The following is an 18,874-nucleotide window of genomic DNA, read 5'->3' on the forward strand; positions in this document are numbered from 1 at the left end:
TTATTAATTTTACTGTGGAGAAATGGAGCAAACACTGTCTTAACCAGGTGAGAAAATGTAGCATCACCAGTGAACAAAAACCAACACAGTATGTGTCTGATACAATCCATAGAGAGGAACACAGCAACACCTGTGTTATTTTTGTCAAAAAAGGCTTAAGTCAGAAGGAGACATTACATAAACCCAAACTGAGGACAGTCCACAAAGTCATTGGCCCGTATTCTCCAAAAGTGTCAAGTCATGAAAGACAAGGAAAGACTGCTCTAGACTGAAGGAGACTAAGGGCACATGATAACGCAACATGGGATCCTGAATCGGATCCTGGGCCCGTAAGAGACATGATTGGGTCAAATCAAGAAAATGTGATGACAAAAGCAAGGTATTTGATGATCAATGTTAACTTCCTGATTGATGGTTAACTGTGGTGATGTGGGAATGTTCCTGTACTTACAAGATACACACTGAAATTTTATAGAGTAATGAGGCAATACTTCTTCAGTATGTCCCAATTGTTCCAGAGATGTTAACAACTGGGTAATCTGAGAGGAAGAGCATCAGGAGCTCTAAATACTACTTCTGTTAAACATTTATGTAAATTTACAGTTGTTTTCAAAGAGCTAAAAATTTTAAAACACAGTAACAATGATGAAATGCCGTTCCCTAAATTTATAGTCCATACAAAAAAATGGGTAGGGGCAAAGTAATAAACATAAAGAGTGACAGACTTAGAAAATCGTTATCATATTAACAACTGAGTCAAGCAAGAATCATCAATGGATGCTAAAAACACTGGGTGAAAGCTTAACGTACAATTTGCAAAGTCTCAAAGTATCTCCCTACAAGTTGCTTTTTAAACTACAAAGGGACAATAACTGCAGTAGAGAAACCCGGAAAATGCCATCTTGCTCAAGTGATCCAAGTAAACAACAAGGGGACAAATGCTATCATTTGCATGCTGACATGATGCAATGAACAGGATGTATCACCAGGTAAAGTGTGAATAACTCTTGTATTAGACAATGATATTAAGTGTTCAATTTCCCAAACGTGATGAACTGTTCTGGGGTAACGTAAAAGACTCTCCTTGTTCTTAGGAAATACATGCTAAAGGGTTTGGAAATAAAGAATCAGGATAACTGCAATTTACCCTCAGGGGGTTCAGCAAACATAGTAACCTATTCAATAGACAGAGATTAGTGAATCTGGGTAAAAGGTATTGAGCAATCTCTATTCTTGCAACTCTTCCACAGATTTGAGAATACTTCAAAATGCAACATTTTTTAAATTGCTATCAAAAATAAGTACTTCTGGGTTTTTGGATTGCAACTAATTTTCATTCTCCTCTCATATTTACAGTTTGAATTTGTTTACAATACTGATATAACATTTTCATAATCCTAACAGCTACTCTTATTTTAGAAGGAAATCTGTGATCTCACACCATACAGTATAGTCTAAAACATATTTCTTTGAATACTAGTTTCACAGTTTATTATACATGTTATTAGCAACATTTTACCATAGGTGTTTCTTTACAGCAGAACTTTTCAGAATTTTAAACATGCTAGTGCATATGCTATAAAATTTTTCAAGAGGACAATATGCCACTTCGTATTTCCTGGACAGTAAGACATAATCTAAATAAGAGACACCACTGAAAAAAACAGCTTTTTAAGGGGAAAAAAAAAATCACCACCACAATAAACACACGTGTAGTAAAATGAGCACCAATCTCAGAAACAAAAATGTGGGGGAAATTATATATTAGAATTGTCAAAATATAGAATTACATGGGTCTTCCAATCATATTTGGTCACCATTTTTTTCACGAGGAATCTAAAAGACACAGACCTGGAGACCTATGTTACCAGACAGTATACCTTGGCTGGTTCTACAAAAGTCTTAACCAAAAAGAAAAAAAAAAAAGGCAAAACCTGCCCAATTTTATAGCAACGAACAAAATCACTTAATCCCCATCATCCGCCAATTTAGCCCATATTTTAAACATTAAATTGCCACTTGTCAGATTGATTGCTTCTGAATTTCACCATGTATTCATGGGACCAATTTAGAGTCAGCTTTTATCTCATGAAGTATTTTTAGAATTGGAGACCTTTAATTTTTTACATAAATTCTTGGTCAAGATGCCTGGATGCTCTTGGTAATTTTAATCTCACATTTCCTTCATCATTTTCAGTCTAACTTCAGCTCATGGATGGAATCCATGGCTAAATTGGGGTCTACAGAGAATCTTCCTACACTGAAGCTTTTTCTTCTCTTGGACTGATTCTTTAGGCCTGGGTCTCCTTAAAGAGAAAGTTACAGGGTAGCAAGTTCCTCCTTGACTTGTCAGGGATTGGTTGTAAAAGAGCTGTGAGACTCTCTTCAGTTAAATAATAGTTAAAAAAAAAAAAAAAAGTCTGTCATTTTCACAAGACAACGTGATTGTCAAACGTGCAGAAAGAGTCCTGCAACCTGTTCCCCAGCTCCATACAAGGTATGTGTCATGCACCTCTACTTAGTAGACATAAAAGAATATTAGGAGTCACTTTTAACAATTCATCTAGCCCAACACCTCCTTCTTGGAAAGAACATTTAATGGTTTTTGGCTACTTTATCCAAAATTTATCTATCTTCAGTTTTCCTCCAGTTCTGTAATTTTGCCCAAGTTTCAAATTGGTAATCACTGGTTTATCGCTCCATACCCAATGTGGGGCTTGAACTCACCACTCTTGAGACCGAGAGAGAGCCACAGGCTCTACTGACTGAGCCAGACACGTGCCCCTGATAATCACTGCTTTACATTAAAAACAAAAACCTCTCAGGGCACCTCGCTGATGCAGTCGTCCAACTTCAGCTCAGGTCATGATCTCCCAGTTCATGAGCTCGAGCCCTGCGTCGGGCTCTGTGCTGACAGCTCAGAGCCTGGAGCCTGCTTCAGATTCTGTGTCTCCCTCTCTCTCTGCCTCTCCCCCGCTCGCTCTCTCTCTCTCTCTGTCGCAAAAAAAAAACAAAACGGTAAAAAAAAACAAAAAAACAAAAACCTTTCCAAAACACACACCTCTCAAAACAGAAAAAGCCTAAGGGAAAGATAAATCATGTGACTAAAGTTAGCACAACAAAATTTGGCTCATCAGCCTCCAAAAAAATCTTTGAGTGGTCTCCCCTGCACTTCAACTGATTTCTTCTTTTAAGGGACTATCTAAGCTCTCAATCAGAACACCGTAGACCTCACGTTGCTATTACGTGTCTTACCAAAACCAACTACTTCTCAGCCCGTCCTGCAATTTTAACTCCTGGAGAAAGTTCTCAACTGCACACTGTCTCTACAAACATTCCGCCTATCTCTTGCATCCAATACCCCCAGCAACTCGGGAGAAGAGTTTGCAACTTTAAGATGTTCCGGAAACAGGAGACGAAACATGACAAATTTAAGATGATGAGAGAAAAATTCAAAAATGAAAAGGCTGTATCTTATTCCTGGGCTGTAAGAAGTAGGACTAACAGCAATCTTCTTTTCATACAATCCCCGAGGCCTTAAACAAACCTTTGATGGTGTTAAGTAGGGTTGCATAACCCCATTTCATTACTCTTACTACCAGCAGTACCTACCCTGTATCTCCCAAGCCGTGAAGGAAAATCACCTAAAAGAGAAGAGGGAAAATTAATAAGCAATGCCTAAACAAACCCACAGAGAAGCGTTAGACACTGAGGCCTCGGTTACGGTGGATGATGCCGCAATTACAGAGCACTGCCTTCAGCAAGTTCATCAATCTCTACAGACCTCTTAAGTGACGAAAATCTTTAACTTGTCTCCCCGAGTTCCTAAGATAATCAAGGTGGCGTTTTAGCACTTAAAAGAGGTCCCAAGTAGACATTCCTAGGTGCAAATGTCGACCCATGTTAAGAAAAAGACTTTGTCTCTTTCCAATCAAACCATGCAAGCTTCGCATAGGGTGCCGAATTTTTCCATCGCAAAAAGGAACTTCCGGGCGGGGATAAAAAGTTTGAGATCCTCATACCCAAGTTTCCTAAAAAAAAAAAACAAAAAAACAAACAACCCAAAAACCAAAAACCAAAACAAAACCAAAAAACAGCACTTCTGGTTTTGGGAGACACGAAATCTTCAAACTTCTTTAATTTAAACAAGAGTGCGAGGTAAGAAAATAAAGCATTCCCTCATCACAAATGAGACAGAAGCATGTTAGAAAGCCACCTCGTGTTAAGGCGCTTGTCCGCTAACGCCACTGTCCCCAAGCTGGGACGGGGGGGGGGGGCGGCGGGGAGGGTTCCGGGGGTCCGGCGGGCCGCACTCGCTCCGCAATGCGGAGGACTCGGGTTCGGGGGCCGTTGAGCGGGAGGGAGGCGAATCCTCCGGGCCGGCCGCGACCCCGGCGCGCTCCGCACGCGCCCTCCGCCCGCGCCGAGCAGCTCTTCCCCACCCCCCCACCCCACGAGGGGCAGGGCGGAGCGCGCCCACCCACCGGTCGCCCACCGGCCTGCGACGCCGGCCCCGCGCGAGAGGCGGCAGCCGGCGGCGGGCCGAGCGGGCCCCTCCGAACCCTGGCCGCCGCCACTCACCGCAGCGGTGGCTTTCTGGGCGGCGGGCACGATGGCGGGAAGCGGGGCAGACATGTTATTGCCGCACATACACCGGCTCGACTGACGGCGCGCGTCGGCGGCGGAACGGAGAGCGGGCGCCCGGCCCCGGCCCAAGGGCGTGCGAGCGGCGAGTCCCGGCCCGCCCCTCCGGGCGCGCGCTCAGGCGCGTGCGCGCCAACGAGGCGCCCGGCCGCCCTGCGCCGGCTCCGCGCGCGCCCGCGCTGCGAGACGCCGGTCGGCCCGCCCCTCCCCCGCCGCCCGCTCGGCCGGCGTGTCACAATGCCCGGCTTCTCCGTGCGCCCGATTGGCTGCGACCGAAGCGGACTTTCTGGTGCCCCGCGGCCCGCGAGCGCTCGGTGCGGGTGGCCACGCGGCGCTCCTGCCCGTGGGGCGTCCCGGACAACCCCGGGGAAGGCTCGGAGGCCCAGGCCAGCCGCGTGGTCCCCGGAGCCCAGCTTTATCCTCCGCTCCTGGGGCCCCGTGATGAAAATAATTATCCCCGAAGCCAGTCGTCGTACCCAGTCGCGGATATTCCTTTGTCTCCCGAAGCCAGGGCTGTACTCAGTTCGTAAGAGTCAAGAAGGACTGGACTGGGAGAGGCCGGTGGAGCCTGTGCCGTATTTCCATTCGGGGCTCTGCTAGTGTGCAGTTTGGGGGTGGGCTCCCCTCCTCCTTTAAACTTCACCTGAAAAGGAAAGCACTCGATTGCGGATCCACAATTTATGACTGACGAATATTAACACTGTACCGATTTAAGCACAAGATTGGATGGCCCCTTTTCTGCACGGTGGCTCAAATTACATCACTTTGTGTATCCGGGAGGCGACAAGAGGCAGAAACGCTTAAAACCAAAATGCCTTGACCTTCAGAAGTTAGCAATTCAGTGGAGAAACTTAAAGGATCTATACAATCTTTAGAGAGTAGCGCCTAAGGTAGGGAAGGAAGCTGGTGAACAAAAGGGTCTCAAAAACCCACTGCACTTTAATTCACATGGTAACCAGAATGCTGAAGGGTTGGGGATCTTACTGGTACTGTTTTTATGACTCGTATCTTGGATTGGAGTGCTGAGAATTCAAAAATGTCGCTGGTGCTGACTTACTGAAAATGATAATGTGCCTCATTTCACATAAGAGTATACGTGTTTATGTCAGGCTTTTAAGTATTTGGCTGTGATCTAGAGAAAAACTTTAGCTCTTACTGTGACCACGACACATTCCCTAGTATGTGACTTTTTCTATGATGTAATATGTATAGTTCCCCGGGGCACCAATCCGTTCTAACGATTAACTTCCAACAATGGGGAGTTGAACTGCTCAATTTCCTGTATTTCAGTCACCTGCCCCTCCCTCCCTATCCAAATGCTACTATTCCTGCAAGATTCTCCCAAGTCACACATCCTCTAAAGAACCTTAATGTTCTAATTAATTGATCTCTCTTTTCCTCCCGTAAGGGAATGAAAGAATTATAATGGAAAAAAGACAAAATTATAGTTATTTTCAGAATTAACAGAAAATAGGAAAAACTTAAGAGTAGTTACAAGAAAATTTAGCAATATAGCTAATTACTAAATCAATATACAAAAATGAGTGGTTTTTCCGTCTACAAACAATACCTGGTTAGAATATCTAATGGAAGAAAAAATATTTGCAAGAGAAGTTTAAAAAAATGTATTCAAGCAAAATTTAACAAGAATGTATCAGACCTATATCAGAAAAAGCATGAAGGCACCAGGGTACGAGAGCAAATAATTGGATAGGAAGATGCACTGTTATAAGGTTATTAATTTGCTCAGAGTTACTAACACAATGTACTTCCAATTAAAATCCCAATAGTTTATACTTTGATAACAATTATTTTTGAATATCCCAATCAAATTTTCTAATTTCATAAAATAATTCTAAAATTCATGCGCGTGGGAGAATAGACATGCAGGAAAACCCAGGAACATAAAAAAAGAAATATGGCAATTTGAGGTACCAACCCTCCCATACATGTGACATTGAAGGGGGTCAGAATTCATGCCCCAAATTCTGCCATTTGGCAATATTGATCATTTTGCCTTAAGGCCACTGAGAAACAATAGATGGAGAAATAAGCCATTTTGGGGTTTCCTTTAAGAACAGAAACTCTAAGGGGCGCCTGGGTGGCTCAGTCAGTTACCTGCGGCTGAGGTCATGATCTCACAGTTCGTGGGTTCAAGCCCCACGTCGGACTCTGCTGACAGCTCAGAGCCTGGAGACTGTTTCAGATCCTGTGTCTCCCTCTCTCTCTGCCCCTCCCCTGTTCACACTCTGTCTCTGTCTCAAGAATAAATAAACATTAAGAAAAAAAAGAACAGGACGGTCATAAATCTCTCCTGGGGGGAGGTTTATGGCCACAAAGAAGACAGAAAGCTGGCACCAAAGTGCTATTTCACAAACTTTGCTAAATAACTTTTATCTTTCATTAGTTCCCCTACAAATTTACCTTCCCATAATTTACAAACCCTAGAAGCTCAAAACCCTTTTTCTTTGTCTTATCATTTCTCCATAAATTTATTTCCCTTTCTTCAAATGGTACATAAGCCTCTATGTCTGACTACCTCTTTAGAGTTGTGTGTTATTTTTTTCTCCTTAAGTAATCTCAAGGACCAACGTAGGGCTCAAAATCATGACCCTAAGATCAAGATCACAGGTTCCACGGACTGAGCCAGCAAGGTGCTCCAACTCTTTAGAGTTTCTGTGTCATTTCTGTGAGGTCCCCAACATAGGCATATGAAATAACCCTTTTTCTCCTATTAATCCATTTTTTGTCAATTCAGCTTGCCAGCCTGCAGTTACTGAACCTAAGAGAGTAGAAGAAAAAGTGTTTTCCCTGCCCATCAATATCACCTAGAATTACATTGGCTACAAGAGTAAATTACCAATGTAAGAAAGTACAAGTAGATCAGATCCTTTACTGAATTCCCTTAGTTGAGTCGATTTAGTTGTAAAATGGAATGAAAACTGCAAGAAAAAAAAGAAACATAAGAGAAATAGGTATATGTTAAGGGTGACATTTCAAATCAATAGAAAAATGAGTTTTTCGGTAAATGATAGCAGAATAACTGGCTGCCTTTGAGAGAAAATTCAGATGGTTTCTCCATTATTCCTCCCACCAAATTGTAGGCAATATCCAGAAGAGAAAATCCAAATGACTAACACAAGGAAGTGCCCCACTTTTCAAATTATTAAAGAAAGACAAATTAAAACAGTTTACTACTTTAGGCCTGTGTTACTGGAAAGAACAGAACCATGTTAAATCGCACACACTGCTAAAGAAAAAATGGAATAAAGCTGCAGAACAGTTGGGAAAGATCTAGTGAAGTTGCAGATGTGCAATGTAAGAAAATCAGTAACATGAAACCTCACTAAAACAGAGTGGGGAGGGGGCGCCTGGGTGGATCAGTCAGTTGAGCGTCCGACTTCGGCTCAGGTCATGATCTCGCGGTCCGTGGGTTCGAGCCCCGCGTCGGGCTCTGTGCTGACAGCTCAGGGCCTGGAGCCTGTTTCGGATTCTGTGTCTCCCTCTCTCTCTGACCCTCCCCTGTTCATGCTCTGTCTCTCTCTGTCTCAAAAATAAATAAATGTTAAAAAAAAAAAAAAAGAGTGGGGAGGTTTGGGCAGGGGGAGCTCTGCCCTACCATGCCTAGTCAATTGCAGACCCAACAGGAAGAGATAGACTTGACCTTACTTGGGCTTCATTTTGCTGTTGGATACTACTCTGCTACTTCAGCTTGAGCAAGAGCCACTTTCCTCCCTCTGCCCCTCCACCCCCCAGACAGCTCAACCAATGAGAAGGCACCAGACGTCAAATTCCCAATGTACTTAAATGGACTTTCAGTTTATAGCAAACTTCCCAACGTACCCCTTTTCTCCTTAAAAGAAAAAAAGAGTAATATTACCTCTCCTTTGTTCCCTGGACTTACCTGTGGTTTTGCCACAGTGTCTCTGTCCCAGATTATAATTCGCTTTTATTCCTGAACAAACCCATCTTTTGCTGGTAAAATAACCAGCTGTTTTTACTTTTTAAGGTTAACAGCAACTATGACCCGACAACTCTGCTCTGGGGCATACCTTGGAAACCCTCACATATATGTGCACAGAGAGACTTATAGGAATGTTAAAAGCATCACTTTGTAAGGTGAAAAACCAAGAGTTACCTAAACACTCATTGACAGGAAATGGATGAATTCATGGTTATATTCATATGCTATTATACAAAGGTGACAATGTATGAATGGTGGATAAATACAGCAACATGAGCAGATTTCAAAAATAATGCTGAATTTTTAAAATGTTTATTTATTTATTTGGGGGGGGGGGCGGGGAGGGGCAGAGAGAGAGAGAAATCCCAAGCTCTGCACAGAGCCTGATGCGGGGCTCGATTCCATGAACCATGAGATCACGACCTGAGCTGAAATCAAGAGTTGGGCGCTTAACCAACTGAGCCACCCAGGTGCCCCAAAAACAACACTGAATTTTTTGAAAACAAACTACAAACAAAAAAAATAAAATTTTATAAGAAGTTTAAAAGCACATTAAGATACCATATATTGTTTCTTTCAAGAGACCTGATCATTTTCTAGCACTTCTTTCGCTCAGCATTGCTATTTAGAGATCCATCCGTATTGTATCAACTGTTCACTTTTTAAATTGCTAAGTAGCATCCCACGACACACCGTTGTTTATCTGTTCACCTGCTGAAGAACATTTGAGTTGTTTCAAGTTTGGGGCTATTACAAAGAAGCTGCTGTTACCAACCGTGTACAAGTTTTCTTGTGAACATATGCTCCCATTTCTCTAGGAGTGGGACTGTTCAATCATGTAGAAGGTGAAGCCTTAACTCTTTAAAAACCTGGTAAAATATTCTCTAAAATGGTTATTTTATATATATGATCACATCTTTTGTCCATGTTTTAACTGGGTTGTCTCAATATTATTATGTTGTAAGAATTACACAAATACTTAGGGACAAATACTGTGTCAGAGACACGTTTTAAAAACACTTCTCCCAGGGGTGCCTGGATGGGTCGGTCAGTTAAGCATCTGACACTTGATTTTGGCTCAGGTCATGATTTCACGGTTCATGAAACTGGTTCACTGACAGTGTGGAGCCTCCTTGGGATTCTCTCTTTCCCTCTCTTTCTCTGCCCCTCCCTTGGTCTCTCTCTCTCAAAATAAATAAACATTAAAAAAATACTTTCTCCCAATCTGTGGCTGAACTTCTCATTTTCTTATATGCCTTTTAAAGACTAAAATTTTTAGTTTTCATGAAGTCAAATTTATCAATTTTTCTTTTATAGTTTATGCCTTTTAGTTTAGTTTATGCTTTAAGAAATGTTCGCCTAACCCAACATCACTAACATTTTCTCGTATGTTTTCTTCCAGAAGATTTATACTTTTAGCTATTATATTTAGGAGATTTATTATGATCCATCTTCAACTATATTTTCATAAGGTATGAAATAACGATTGAAATTTTTTTTGCATATGGCTATCTGATTGTCCATTATCATCCATCGAAAAGATTATAATTTCCTCTTTGCTTTATTTTCCCCAGTATTTCCTCCGTTTCATTTTAAATGATTTCTATTAAGTCTTTGTTTGTTGCTCTTTTTCTACAGTGTATAACTTGCTGGTAATTTTACCCATACCATTTTCTTCTCAGACATTATATTTTTCACCTCTAGACATTTATTTGTAGTTTTGTTTGTTTGTTATCTTTTGGACTAGCAAAATTTTTAACTGTGGTGAAACACATAACGTAAAATTTACCATCTTAACCATTTATAAGTGTACAGTTCAGTAGGGTTGAGTATATTTACATTGCTGGGCAATAGATATTTTTTTAACATCTGTGTCTCCTTAAAATGCTCATCGGTCCTCTATCTTGAACATATGAACCATATTTATTCTGTTTAAACACTCTTGCCAATTGTTTCTATCATCTCTGTCATTTCTGGATCTACTTTAAAAATTTTTTTTTAATGTTTATTTATTTTTGAGATAGAGAGAGAGCATGAGCGGAAGAGGGGGAGAGAGAGGGAAACCCAGAATCCGAAGCAGGATCCAGGCTCTGAGCTGTTGGCACAGAGCCCGACGCGGGGCTTGAATTCACGAGCTGTGAGATCATGACCTGAGCCGAAGTCAGACTCTCAACAGACTGAGCCACCCAGGCGCCCCTGGATCTACTTTGATTTTTTATTTCATTTCTTCCTTGCCTCTTTGCACATAGGTAATTTTTTCTTTTACAATATGCTAAATATTGTGGATTTTATTTTCGTTATTTTGTTAGTTGTTGGAGTTTCTGAATTTTTTTCCTAAAATATTTTCAGCCTTTGTTTGGGAATGCAGTTAAGTCACTTGTTAAGTTGGTCTATTTGAGGCTCACATTTTTGCTTTGCGAGGCGGGTCCACTACAGCCTTTACTGAAGGGCTAATTTGGTCCTAGCCCTTATGCAGTAACATTTTGAGAATGTCCTTGTGTTAGGAATTTTTTTTTTTTTTTTTTTTTTTTTTTTTTGGCTAGTGGTAAGATAAAGTATTCCTAGCCCTGTGTGAACTCTGGTAAAGCTTCTGCTTGCATCTTTCTCATGGCCGTTCACTGGCCTTGAGTGGTTTCTTCACACACATGTGCTGACTAATACACACATTTGGAGCTTTTCCTGTGCAGCTTTCTCTTCTCTTGTACTTGATCCCATAAATGCTAGTAGGCTTTCCCGGTACAGACTGTCTCTTCACCTCTGGGAGACTAGAGGGCTCTGTTTGGGTACTTCCTCCCTGGATGTAGCCTGGAAATTCGCTCCACGCCATCAGTTGGAACAATAATATAACTCAAAATTTTTGTTTCATTTCTCTCAGAGAAGTGCCTGTTGTCTAATATCCACCAGCCATTATGCTGTATATTTTGTCTGGTTGCTTAGTTGTGTGTGGTGGGAGGATAAATCTTGTTCTTTTTAAATATTATTATTCAGTTCTTGCCCCATCATTGCCAGAAGCCAAAAATCTCAAAATATTATATGTTGATAATGGATATATAGAGATAGAGTAAAAGTACAAAGAAATGCATAGGAAGGATAAATTCTAAGTTCAGAATAGTGACTACTTCTGGGGAAGTTGGGAGAAATAGGAATATGGTTAGGTATAAAAAGAGACTTACAACTATAAATATACTATTTTATTTCACAAGGTAGGTGGTGGGCACATAGGTGTTCAGCTTATTGTTAGTTATATTTAACATTGGTCTTGAAATATCTCACCATAGAAAGATTTCAAATAGGACAAAGGGTTAAGTGGGTTGTTGTTGTTGTTGTTGTTGTTGTTTTTTGACAAAGAAACCATAAAAATGCTAGAAGAAAGAACATATATGTCTTAGTGGCATTTATAACCTTAACTGAACATTTTACTCTTTCTGCAAATGTATGTGTAATATATAAGAAATAGTCTTGAAATTAAATAATCTGCCATAAAAAAAAACACCGAGCCAGTCTTGTGCCCATTTATTTGATTTTTGCTCTATAATGCTGATGTGGAGAATATACATACTTCCAGACTGTTCTTGACTTCTAGAATAGTTTAAGGCAGTGAGACTGAAGCTGAGCAAATTGCAATCCTGAGTAGGGAGAATTAGGTAGTATTCTGTGGGCTCATTCTTCCAGCTCTGTATAATAGTAGGAAATCATTTCCTGAGTCTTAGGATTGGATACCAGCAAGACTTGGAAAGGCTCACCAAACCATCTTGTTTCTATTTTACACCTATCAGAGGGACCACACCTAGCAACACTATGGCACTGTATAGTTGTAGGAGAACTCTTGCTACTACGCGTCTATACCTTTCCCTTTTATAAACTTTCCTTTGTGAACATGAAGGACTCTGTAGGTGGTGGTTTGTTTTTTTTTTTTCCAAATATTTCTGATTCTCTGTCCTCCAGGACATGGTAGGATTGCACTTCCCAGATTTTGTTTTAAGTGAGGTCATGTCAGTAGGTCCGGTCAATAAACTGTAGGTAGAAGAGACATGTAAGTGTCACTTTCAGACTAGAGATTTCCATTCCTGGTGTGAGAGCCCCCCAGAATCCTCTTTCCATCTGTCATAGCAACCTGCAGGTTTCATGATATGGCTGCTTTCTCATCCTGGGTCCTAGGATTAGAAAGATAAGGAATAGAGTTCCCAGCTCATCTTCAGTGGGCTTATAATGTAACCAAGAAATAAACCTTTTCTTGGAAAAGGCTAAAAAAATCTTTTGTGTGCTTTGGTTCAAATGTCCCTTCAGAGAGGCAATATTTGACCATTCAGTCTAAAAGACAACACAAATATCAGTTATTCCCTAACAAAATCCCCTAATTGTCTCCATGGTACTCCTTATTCTGAGAAATAGTTTTATTTGTACTTATTTATTGTATTCCACCCACCCCCCCCGCCCCCCCCCCCCCCAAAAGAAATAACCCAGAAAATTCCATAAGAAGACTTGCCTAGAGTGCTTGGGTGGTTCAGTTGGTTAAGCACCCAACTCTCGATTTTGCATCAGGTCATGATCTCACAGTCATGAGATCAAGCCTTGCGTCAGGCTTCACAGAGTGTGGAGCTTGCTCGGGGCTCTCTCTGCCCCTCCCCCACTTAAATACATAAACTTAAAAAAAAAAAAGACTTATTTCATTCACTGAATGAAATTGAATCAGATCAGCCTGATTCTCATAGGCCATGGTAAGAAGTTTGCATTTTACTCAGGAGCAATGTGAAGTCACTGAAGGGTAATACCATTCTGACTTTTTGGAAAATGGATTGGAAGGGCACAGGAGTGGAAGTGAAAATAGTCATCAGTAGACTGCAGCATTGTTCTAGGCAAGATGGTGGTGGTTTGAACCAGCATTATGCTTACGGGTAAAAGTGATAGGTGTTGTTGATGGATGAAATAGGGAAAGAGGGGCATTAAGAATGACTCTTAGGTTTTGGCTTTAATAACTAGGGAAACAGAGGTGCCATTTATTGACAAGGAGAATATAAGGGAAAAGGAATTTGGGGAAGATTGTGGTAGAGTATTGGAAATCTAGAATCCCCTTTTGATGATGTTAAGACATCTTTGTCAAGATATCAATTAAGGAGCTGGATACATACAAGTTGAACTCCAATTTGGGATACAGATATAAATCTGAGAATCTATAAACCATTTCAGATCACCTTGAGAGAATATCTGAATAGAAAAAATAAATTTCAACATTTAGAGAGCAGATAGTTTAAGACAACTCGGTAAAAGTGAGTGAGATCAACCAGGATGGAAGAAGAAAACCAGAAATGTGGGTGGTCCAGAAACTACACAAAGTATTTCAAGGACAAAGTGATCAACTACCTTGAATGATGCAAAGCACTCCTTTAAAAGAACAGAGAATTTCCATTTTTTTCAGCTTTATTGAGGTATAATATACAAAAATTGTACACATGTAATGTATACATTTTAATGAGTTCGGATATAAGCTTAGACCTGTGATACTACCACCACGATCATGGTAATAAGAAAATCCATCACCAGGGTGCCTGGCTGGCTCGGTTGGAGGAGCATTGTGACTCTTGATCTTGCGGTTGTGAATTTGAGCCCCATGTTGGGTGTAGAGATTACTTGAATAAATAAGTAAACTTAAAAAGAAAAGAATATCCATCACATCCAAAAAATTTCCTTTGTCCCCTGGTTTTTTGTTTGTGGTAAGAATATTTAACATAAGATTTACCCTCTTAAGTGCGTAATACCACACTGTTAACAACAGAGTGTTGAATGTTGTAGATCTCCAGAACATACTCATCCTGGAAAACTGAGACTTTGTACCCATCAAACAACTCTCCCATCTCAACTCCTATCAAACTCACTCCGATCTCCTGGCAACCACCAATCTATTTTCTGCTTATTTGACTATTTTAGATACATTATTGAGGAGGAATCATGCAGTATTTGTCCTTCTGTGACTGATTTATTTCACTTAACATAATGTCTTCCAAGTCCATCCATCTTGTCAAAAATGATAACATTTCCTTAATTTTTAAGTTTGAATAATATCTAATTATATGTATAGCCCACACATTCTAAAAATTTTGAATATAATTGATACACAATGTTACATTAGTTTCAATATCCCACATTTTCTATATCCATTTGTCTTACACTGGATATTTGGGCAGTTTCCAGATCTTGACTATTGTGAATAGTGTTGCAATAAACATAGGAGATATCTCTTCGAGATCCTGACTCCAATTCTTTTGGGTATATACCCAAAAGTGGAATTGCTGGATCATATGGTAGTTCTGTTTTTAATTTTTTGAAGAACCTATATACTGTCTTCCAAAGTGCCTGTGCCATTTTACATTCCCACGAACAGGAACAGCGTACAGGGTTCCAATTTCGTCACATCCCTGCCGATACTTATCTTTTGTTTTGTTTTGTTTTGGCAATAGTAATTCTAACATTTGTGAGGCAATACCTCACTGTGGTTTTGATTTGCATTTCTTTTTTTTTTTTTAATTTTTTTTTTTAACGTTTACTTATTTTGAGAGCTACATAGAGCTCTTTTGAGGAGTTTTGCTATGAGAGCAAGCAGAGAGATGGATACAGCTGAAGGCATGTGGAGGGATGATGGGCTAAAGAAAAGTGGTATAGTTTTTTTTTAATCAATGCTAGTCGTGCATTTTTATACGCTCATGAGACCACCTGGCATGAGGAGAGATTGATGCTGCTGATGTGGGAAAGACAGGGGATATTCAAAATGACAAAATCCTTAAGCAGGTGGGAGGCATGGAAGTCCAGATCACAGCTGGAAAGACTGACCATTAGCAGGAGGAAGCCACTTCCTTGTCTTTAACAGGATATAGAGAACACATGCAATGATGGGAAGGATTGTACATTTAATGGTGGGATGTGGGAAAATGCCTGAGCTCATGAGTTCTTTTTGTAAAGTAGAAAGGAAAATCATTGGCTGAGAAAGAAGATACAAAGTAGTCATTGTGGAGAGTGAAAAAGTAAGTATTCTGGGACACTAGAATAGGATGACCAATTTGGGGTCAGTGATCTTGAATTTAAATTTTTTTTTGTTTTTTTATTAATGTTTATTTATTTTTGAGACAGAGAGAGACAGAGCATGAACGGGGGAAGGTCAGAGAGAGAGGGAGACACAGAATCCGAAACAGGCTCCAGGCTCTGAGCTGTCAGCACGGAGCCCGATGTGGGGCTCGAACTCACAGACTATGAGATCATGACCTGAGCCGAAGTCAGATGCTCAACCGACTGAGCCTCCCAGGCGCCCCTGTGATCTTGAATTTAAAGAAAGCTTGTTAGCCTGAAAGCTAGTTCTTTATGGGCAGGAAAGAGAAACACTGAAAATTGCTCTAGAGAGAGAGAGCAGATACAATAATTTTTGTAGCTTCTTATTTATATCCATGACAATGTTAAAATATATATATATATATATATTTTTAGCTAAAACATGTTGTAAGTAGAAGGGGCCAAAAAGTGTGAGAGGTTACACTTGATCTTAGCCAAAAGGCCGAGAAGCGATAAAAAAAGTGTGAGAGGTTAGATGAGTCAATGCCTTCATCTTACACAGAGTGAGGAGCTTCTGTATGCTTTTGACAATTGACAATTCAAGAGATATTTAAAGTACTCACATTATTTGAATTACAGTTACCATAGAGAAAACTAAAATACTAGGAAATAGTTTAAATTATCTAATTCTTCATCTATCTTAAGACAAGTGAATATACAATGCCAAAAATTAATAAAACAATTAGTGGTAGAGACAGTTTAATTTATAAATACAGAGGTACTCACCTGATGAAATAAAAACGAAGGTTAAAAGTTGATTGCCTACAGAAAACTCCTGTTTCTCATGAGACTCTTCTGTACTATTTGATTTTTCTCCAAACAAATGAATGCATTACTATACTTTAATAAAATTAAAACAAAAACTATTCAAGTATACATGAAGACCTGTAAGTCAGGGCCAACCTTTGATGAAACTAGGTAGGTTTTATCAGGGTGACATTTATTTCCATCCCCTTCCCATGCCCTCTTGGTATTGTTTTTTCCCAGTATCAAAGGGATTTACTGCTCTCCTGCACCTGGGTTCCTCCTCTTTTCACTAAGGAAACTCTCATCTCTAGTTGTTTTCCAATTCTCAACTTTGATAAACACAAAATAAGCCTGTTCTTGGTTGCACTCTAAAAATGACTTGTTCTTGGGTCATGGAAAAAGTCAGTAATAATCTAATAACTGAAATTCTTTTCCTCTTGTTCCCATCCCTGCCAAAATATTCTTTAACGTGTGATCTCATTTAGGAGGAAAGTTTATGTGCATGTTTTTGTTTTGTTGCTTTTTAATCTCAGAAACAGAGGGGTAAGTTGATTAGCCTCTTCCTAGTGTATTTTATTATGGTTCATGTAAACTGCCTTATATGATAAAATTATCCCTTTATTTTCACATCCCCAACTCTCATTCTCTACCCACTTCGAGAATTTTCATTAAAAAAAATTTTTTTTTAATGTTTGTTTTAGAGAGAGACAGAGAACGAGCAAGGGAGGAGCAGAGAGAGGGAGACACAGAATTTGAAGCAGGCTCCACACTCTGAGCTGTCAGCACAGAGTCTGACACGGGGCTGTAACTCACTAACTGCAAGATCATGACCTGAGCTGAAGTCAGATGCTTAACCGACTGAGCTACCCCGCACCCTGAGAATTTTCATTTTAAATGAGTTCAAAGGAATTAATCTGTGTTGATGGACCATTAGGGTCCTTGGGTAAGTGGCAAAAGATTATTTAGGAGTGTGTGAGAAAGAGGACTTCCCAAGGAATTTCAAATTATACCACCTTTACAGGATTCATTTCATTCTTTTTATATAATGATGCAGTAGTCATTATTAACTGGGACTGGAATCAGGATGGACCTTAAACAGTCACTGAAATGTTTTCTTTTTATGAAGACTTTTTTTTTTTTTTAAAGTTTATTTATTTATTTTGAGAGAGAGTGCGCAAGCAGGGGAGGAGCAAAGGGAGAGAGAATCCCAAGCAGGCTCCTCACTGCCAGCACAGGGGCTAACATGGGGCTTGAACTCATGAACCATGAGATCAGGACCTGAGCCAAAATCAAGAGTCGGAGGCTTGACTGACTGAGCCACCCACACCCCCCTGAAATATTTTATTACAAAGTCTTCTCAATGATTTAAACAGGGTATAGTGCAACACCTCAATCTTGTGGGTGTTTAATATATATTACTGCAATACCCCAATCATGTGGGTGCTGAATAAATATTATACAATGATGATGTAAACCTTACACAGGCTTAAGGATTAATGACCTATTTATTACACAACCTTAATTTACATTTTCACAACACGATGATACTCATCAAATTGAGAGTTTTATATGCTTCTTCAACAAGTTGGATATGGGATAAACAAACATATAGCCTACAATTTACGACAATTACTTCCACTGTTATTAACTAACGTCCCCCAATAACATTATATAACCTACACAAAAACATCTACTTCCAGGAAGTACAGCACACTGTACTGTATTTATATTTCCTGTATCTCATTTATTCAATAAAAATTATATGTTTAAAAATGTTATTAGTATTAACACTCACCCAGAAATTCACCACTTAATTCAAGCAATGATTTTCTAGGTAGAGAAAAAAAAAGTTGTGAATCTTTCTGCAGTATATTTTGCAATTTTCTTCCCAGACGTATGAAATTTCTAACAAAAAGATGATGAAATATATCGAATTGAAACCCTTAAAGTCAGGAACTACTTTCTATTGTTTCCTGTATTTTCTTTTGTACTTCCAAATAGAGTATTTTATATTGTTTTAGAGAGCTCATATTTGTATTTTCTTCTATTTGTGCTGTTAGGTCTACAAGAGACCTACTTTTTTTTTTTTTTGACTTTTTAAAAAACACTCAATTTGGGCGCCTGGGTGGCGCAGTCGGTTAAGCGTCCGACTTCAGCCAGGTCACGATCTCGCGGTCCGTGAGTTCGAGCCCCGCGTCAGGCTCTGGGCTGATGGCTCGGAGCCTGGAGCCTGTTTCCGATTCTGTGTCTCCCTCTCTCTCTGCCCCTCCCCCGTTCATGCTCTGTCTCTCTCTGTCCCAAAAATAAAAAAAAATAAAAATAAAATAAAATAAAATAAAATAAAAAACACTCAATTTTGGGGCTCCTGACTGGCTCAGTTGGTGGAGCAAGCGATTCTTGATCTCCAGGGCGTGGATTTGA

General features: G+C 40.0%; 1 protein-coding gene across 2 annotated transcripts in view; it reads right to left on the bottom strand.

The window, feature by feature from the left end:
• The window catches only part of LYPLA1 (lysophospholipase 1), a 30,864-nt gene extending 25,725 nt beyond the window's left edge, over nucleotides 1–5,139 (bottom strand). The window contains exons 1-2 of one of the 2 annotated variants that reach the window (XM_019435245.2): nucleotides 5,121–5,139; nucleotides 3,613–3,644 (exon numbers count right to left, since the gene is read on the bottom strand). Coding sequence is in view for 1 of the 2 variants with exons in the window: in XM_019435244.2 (XP_019290789.1) it covers nucleotides 3,613–3,644; nucleotides 4,582–4,650 (101 nt within the window). In the remaining variant the exon portion in view is untranslated. Of the gene's footprint in view, nucleotides 1–3,612; nucleotides 3,645–4,581; nucleotides 4,756–5,120 lie in introns of those variants that run through there. The other variant, XM_019435244.2, reaches the window with a different exon arrangement.
• Nucleotides 5,140–18,874: the final 13,735 nt, after the last annotated feature.

Source organism: Panthera pardus, unplaced genomic scaffold, assembly GCF_024362965.1.
Source record: "Panthera pardus isolate Hobbes unplaced genomic scaffold, ASM2436296v1 HiC_scaffold_7, whole genome shotgun sequence".
Taxonomy (NCBI): Eukaryota; Metazoa; Chordata; class Mammalia; order Carnivora; family Felidae; genus Panthera; species Panthera pardus.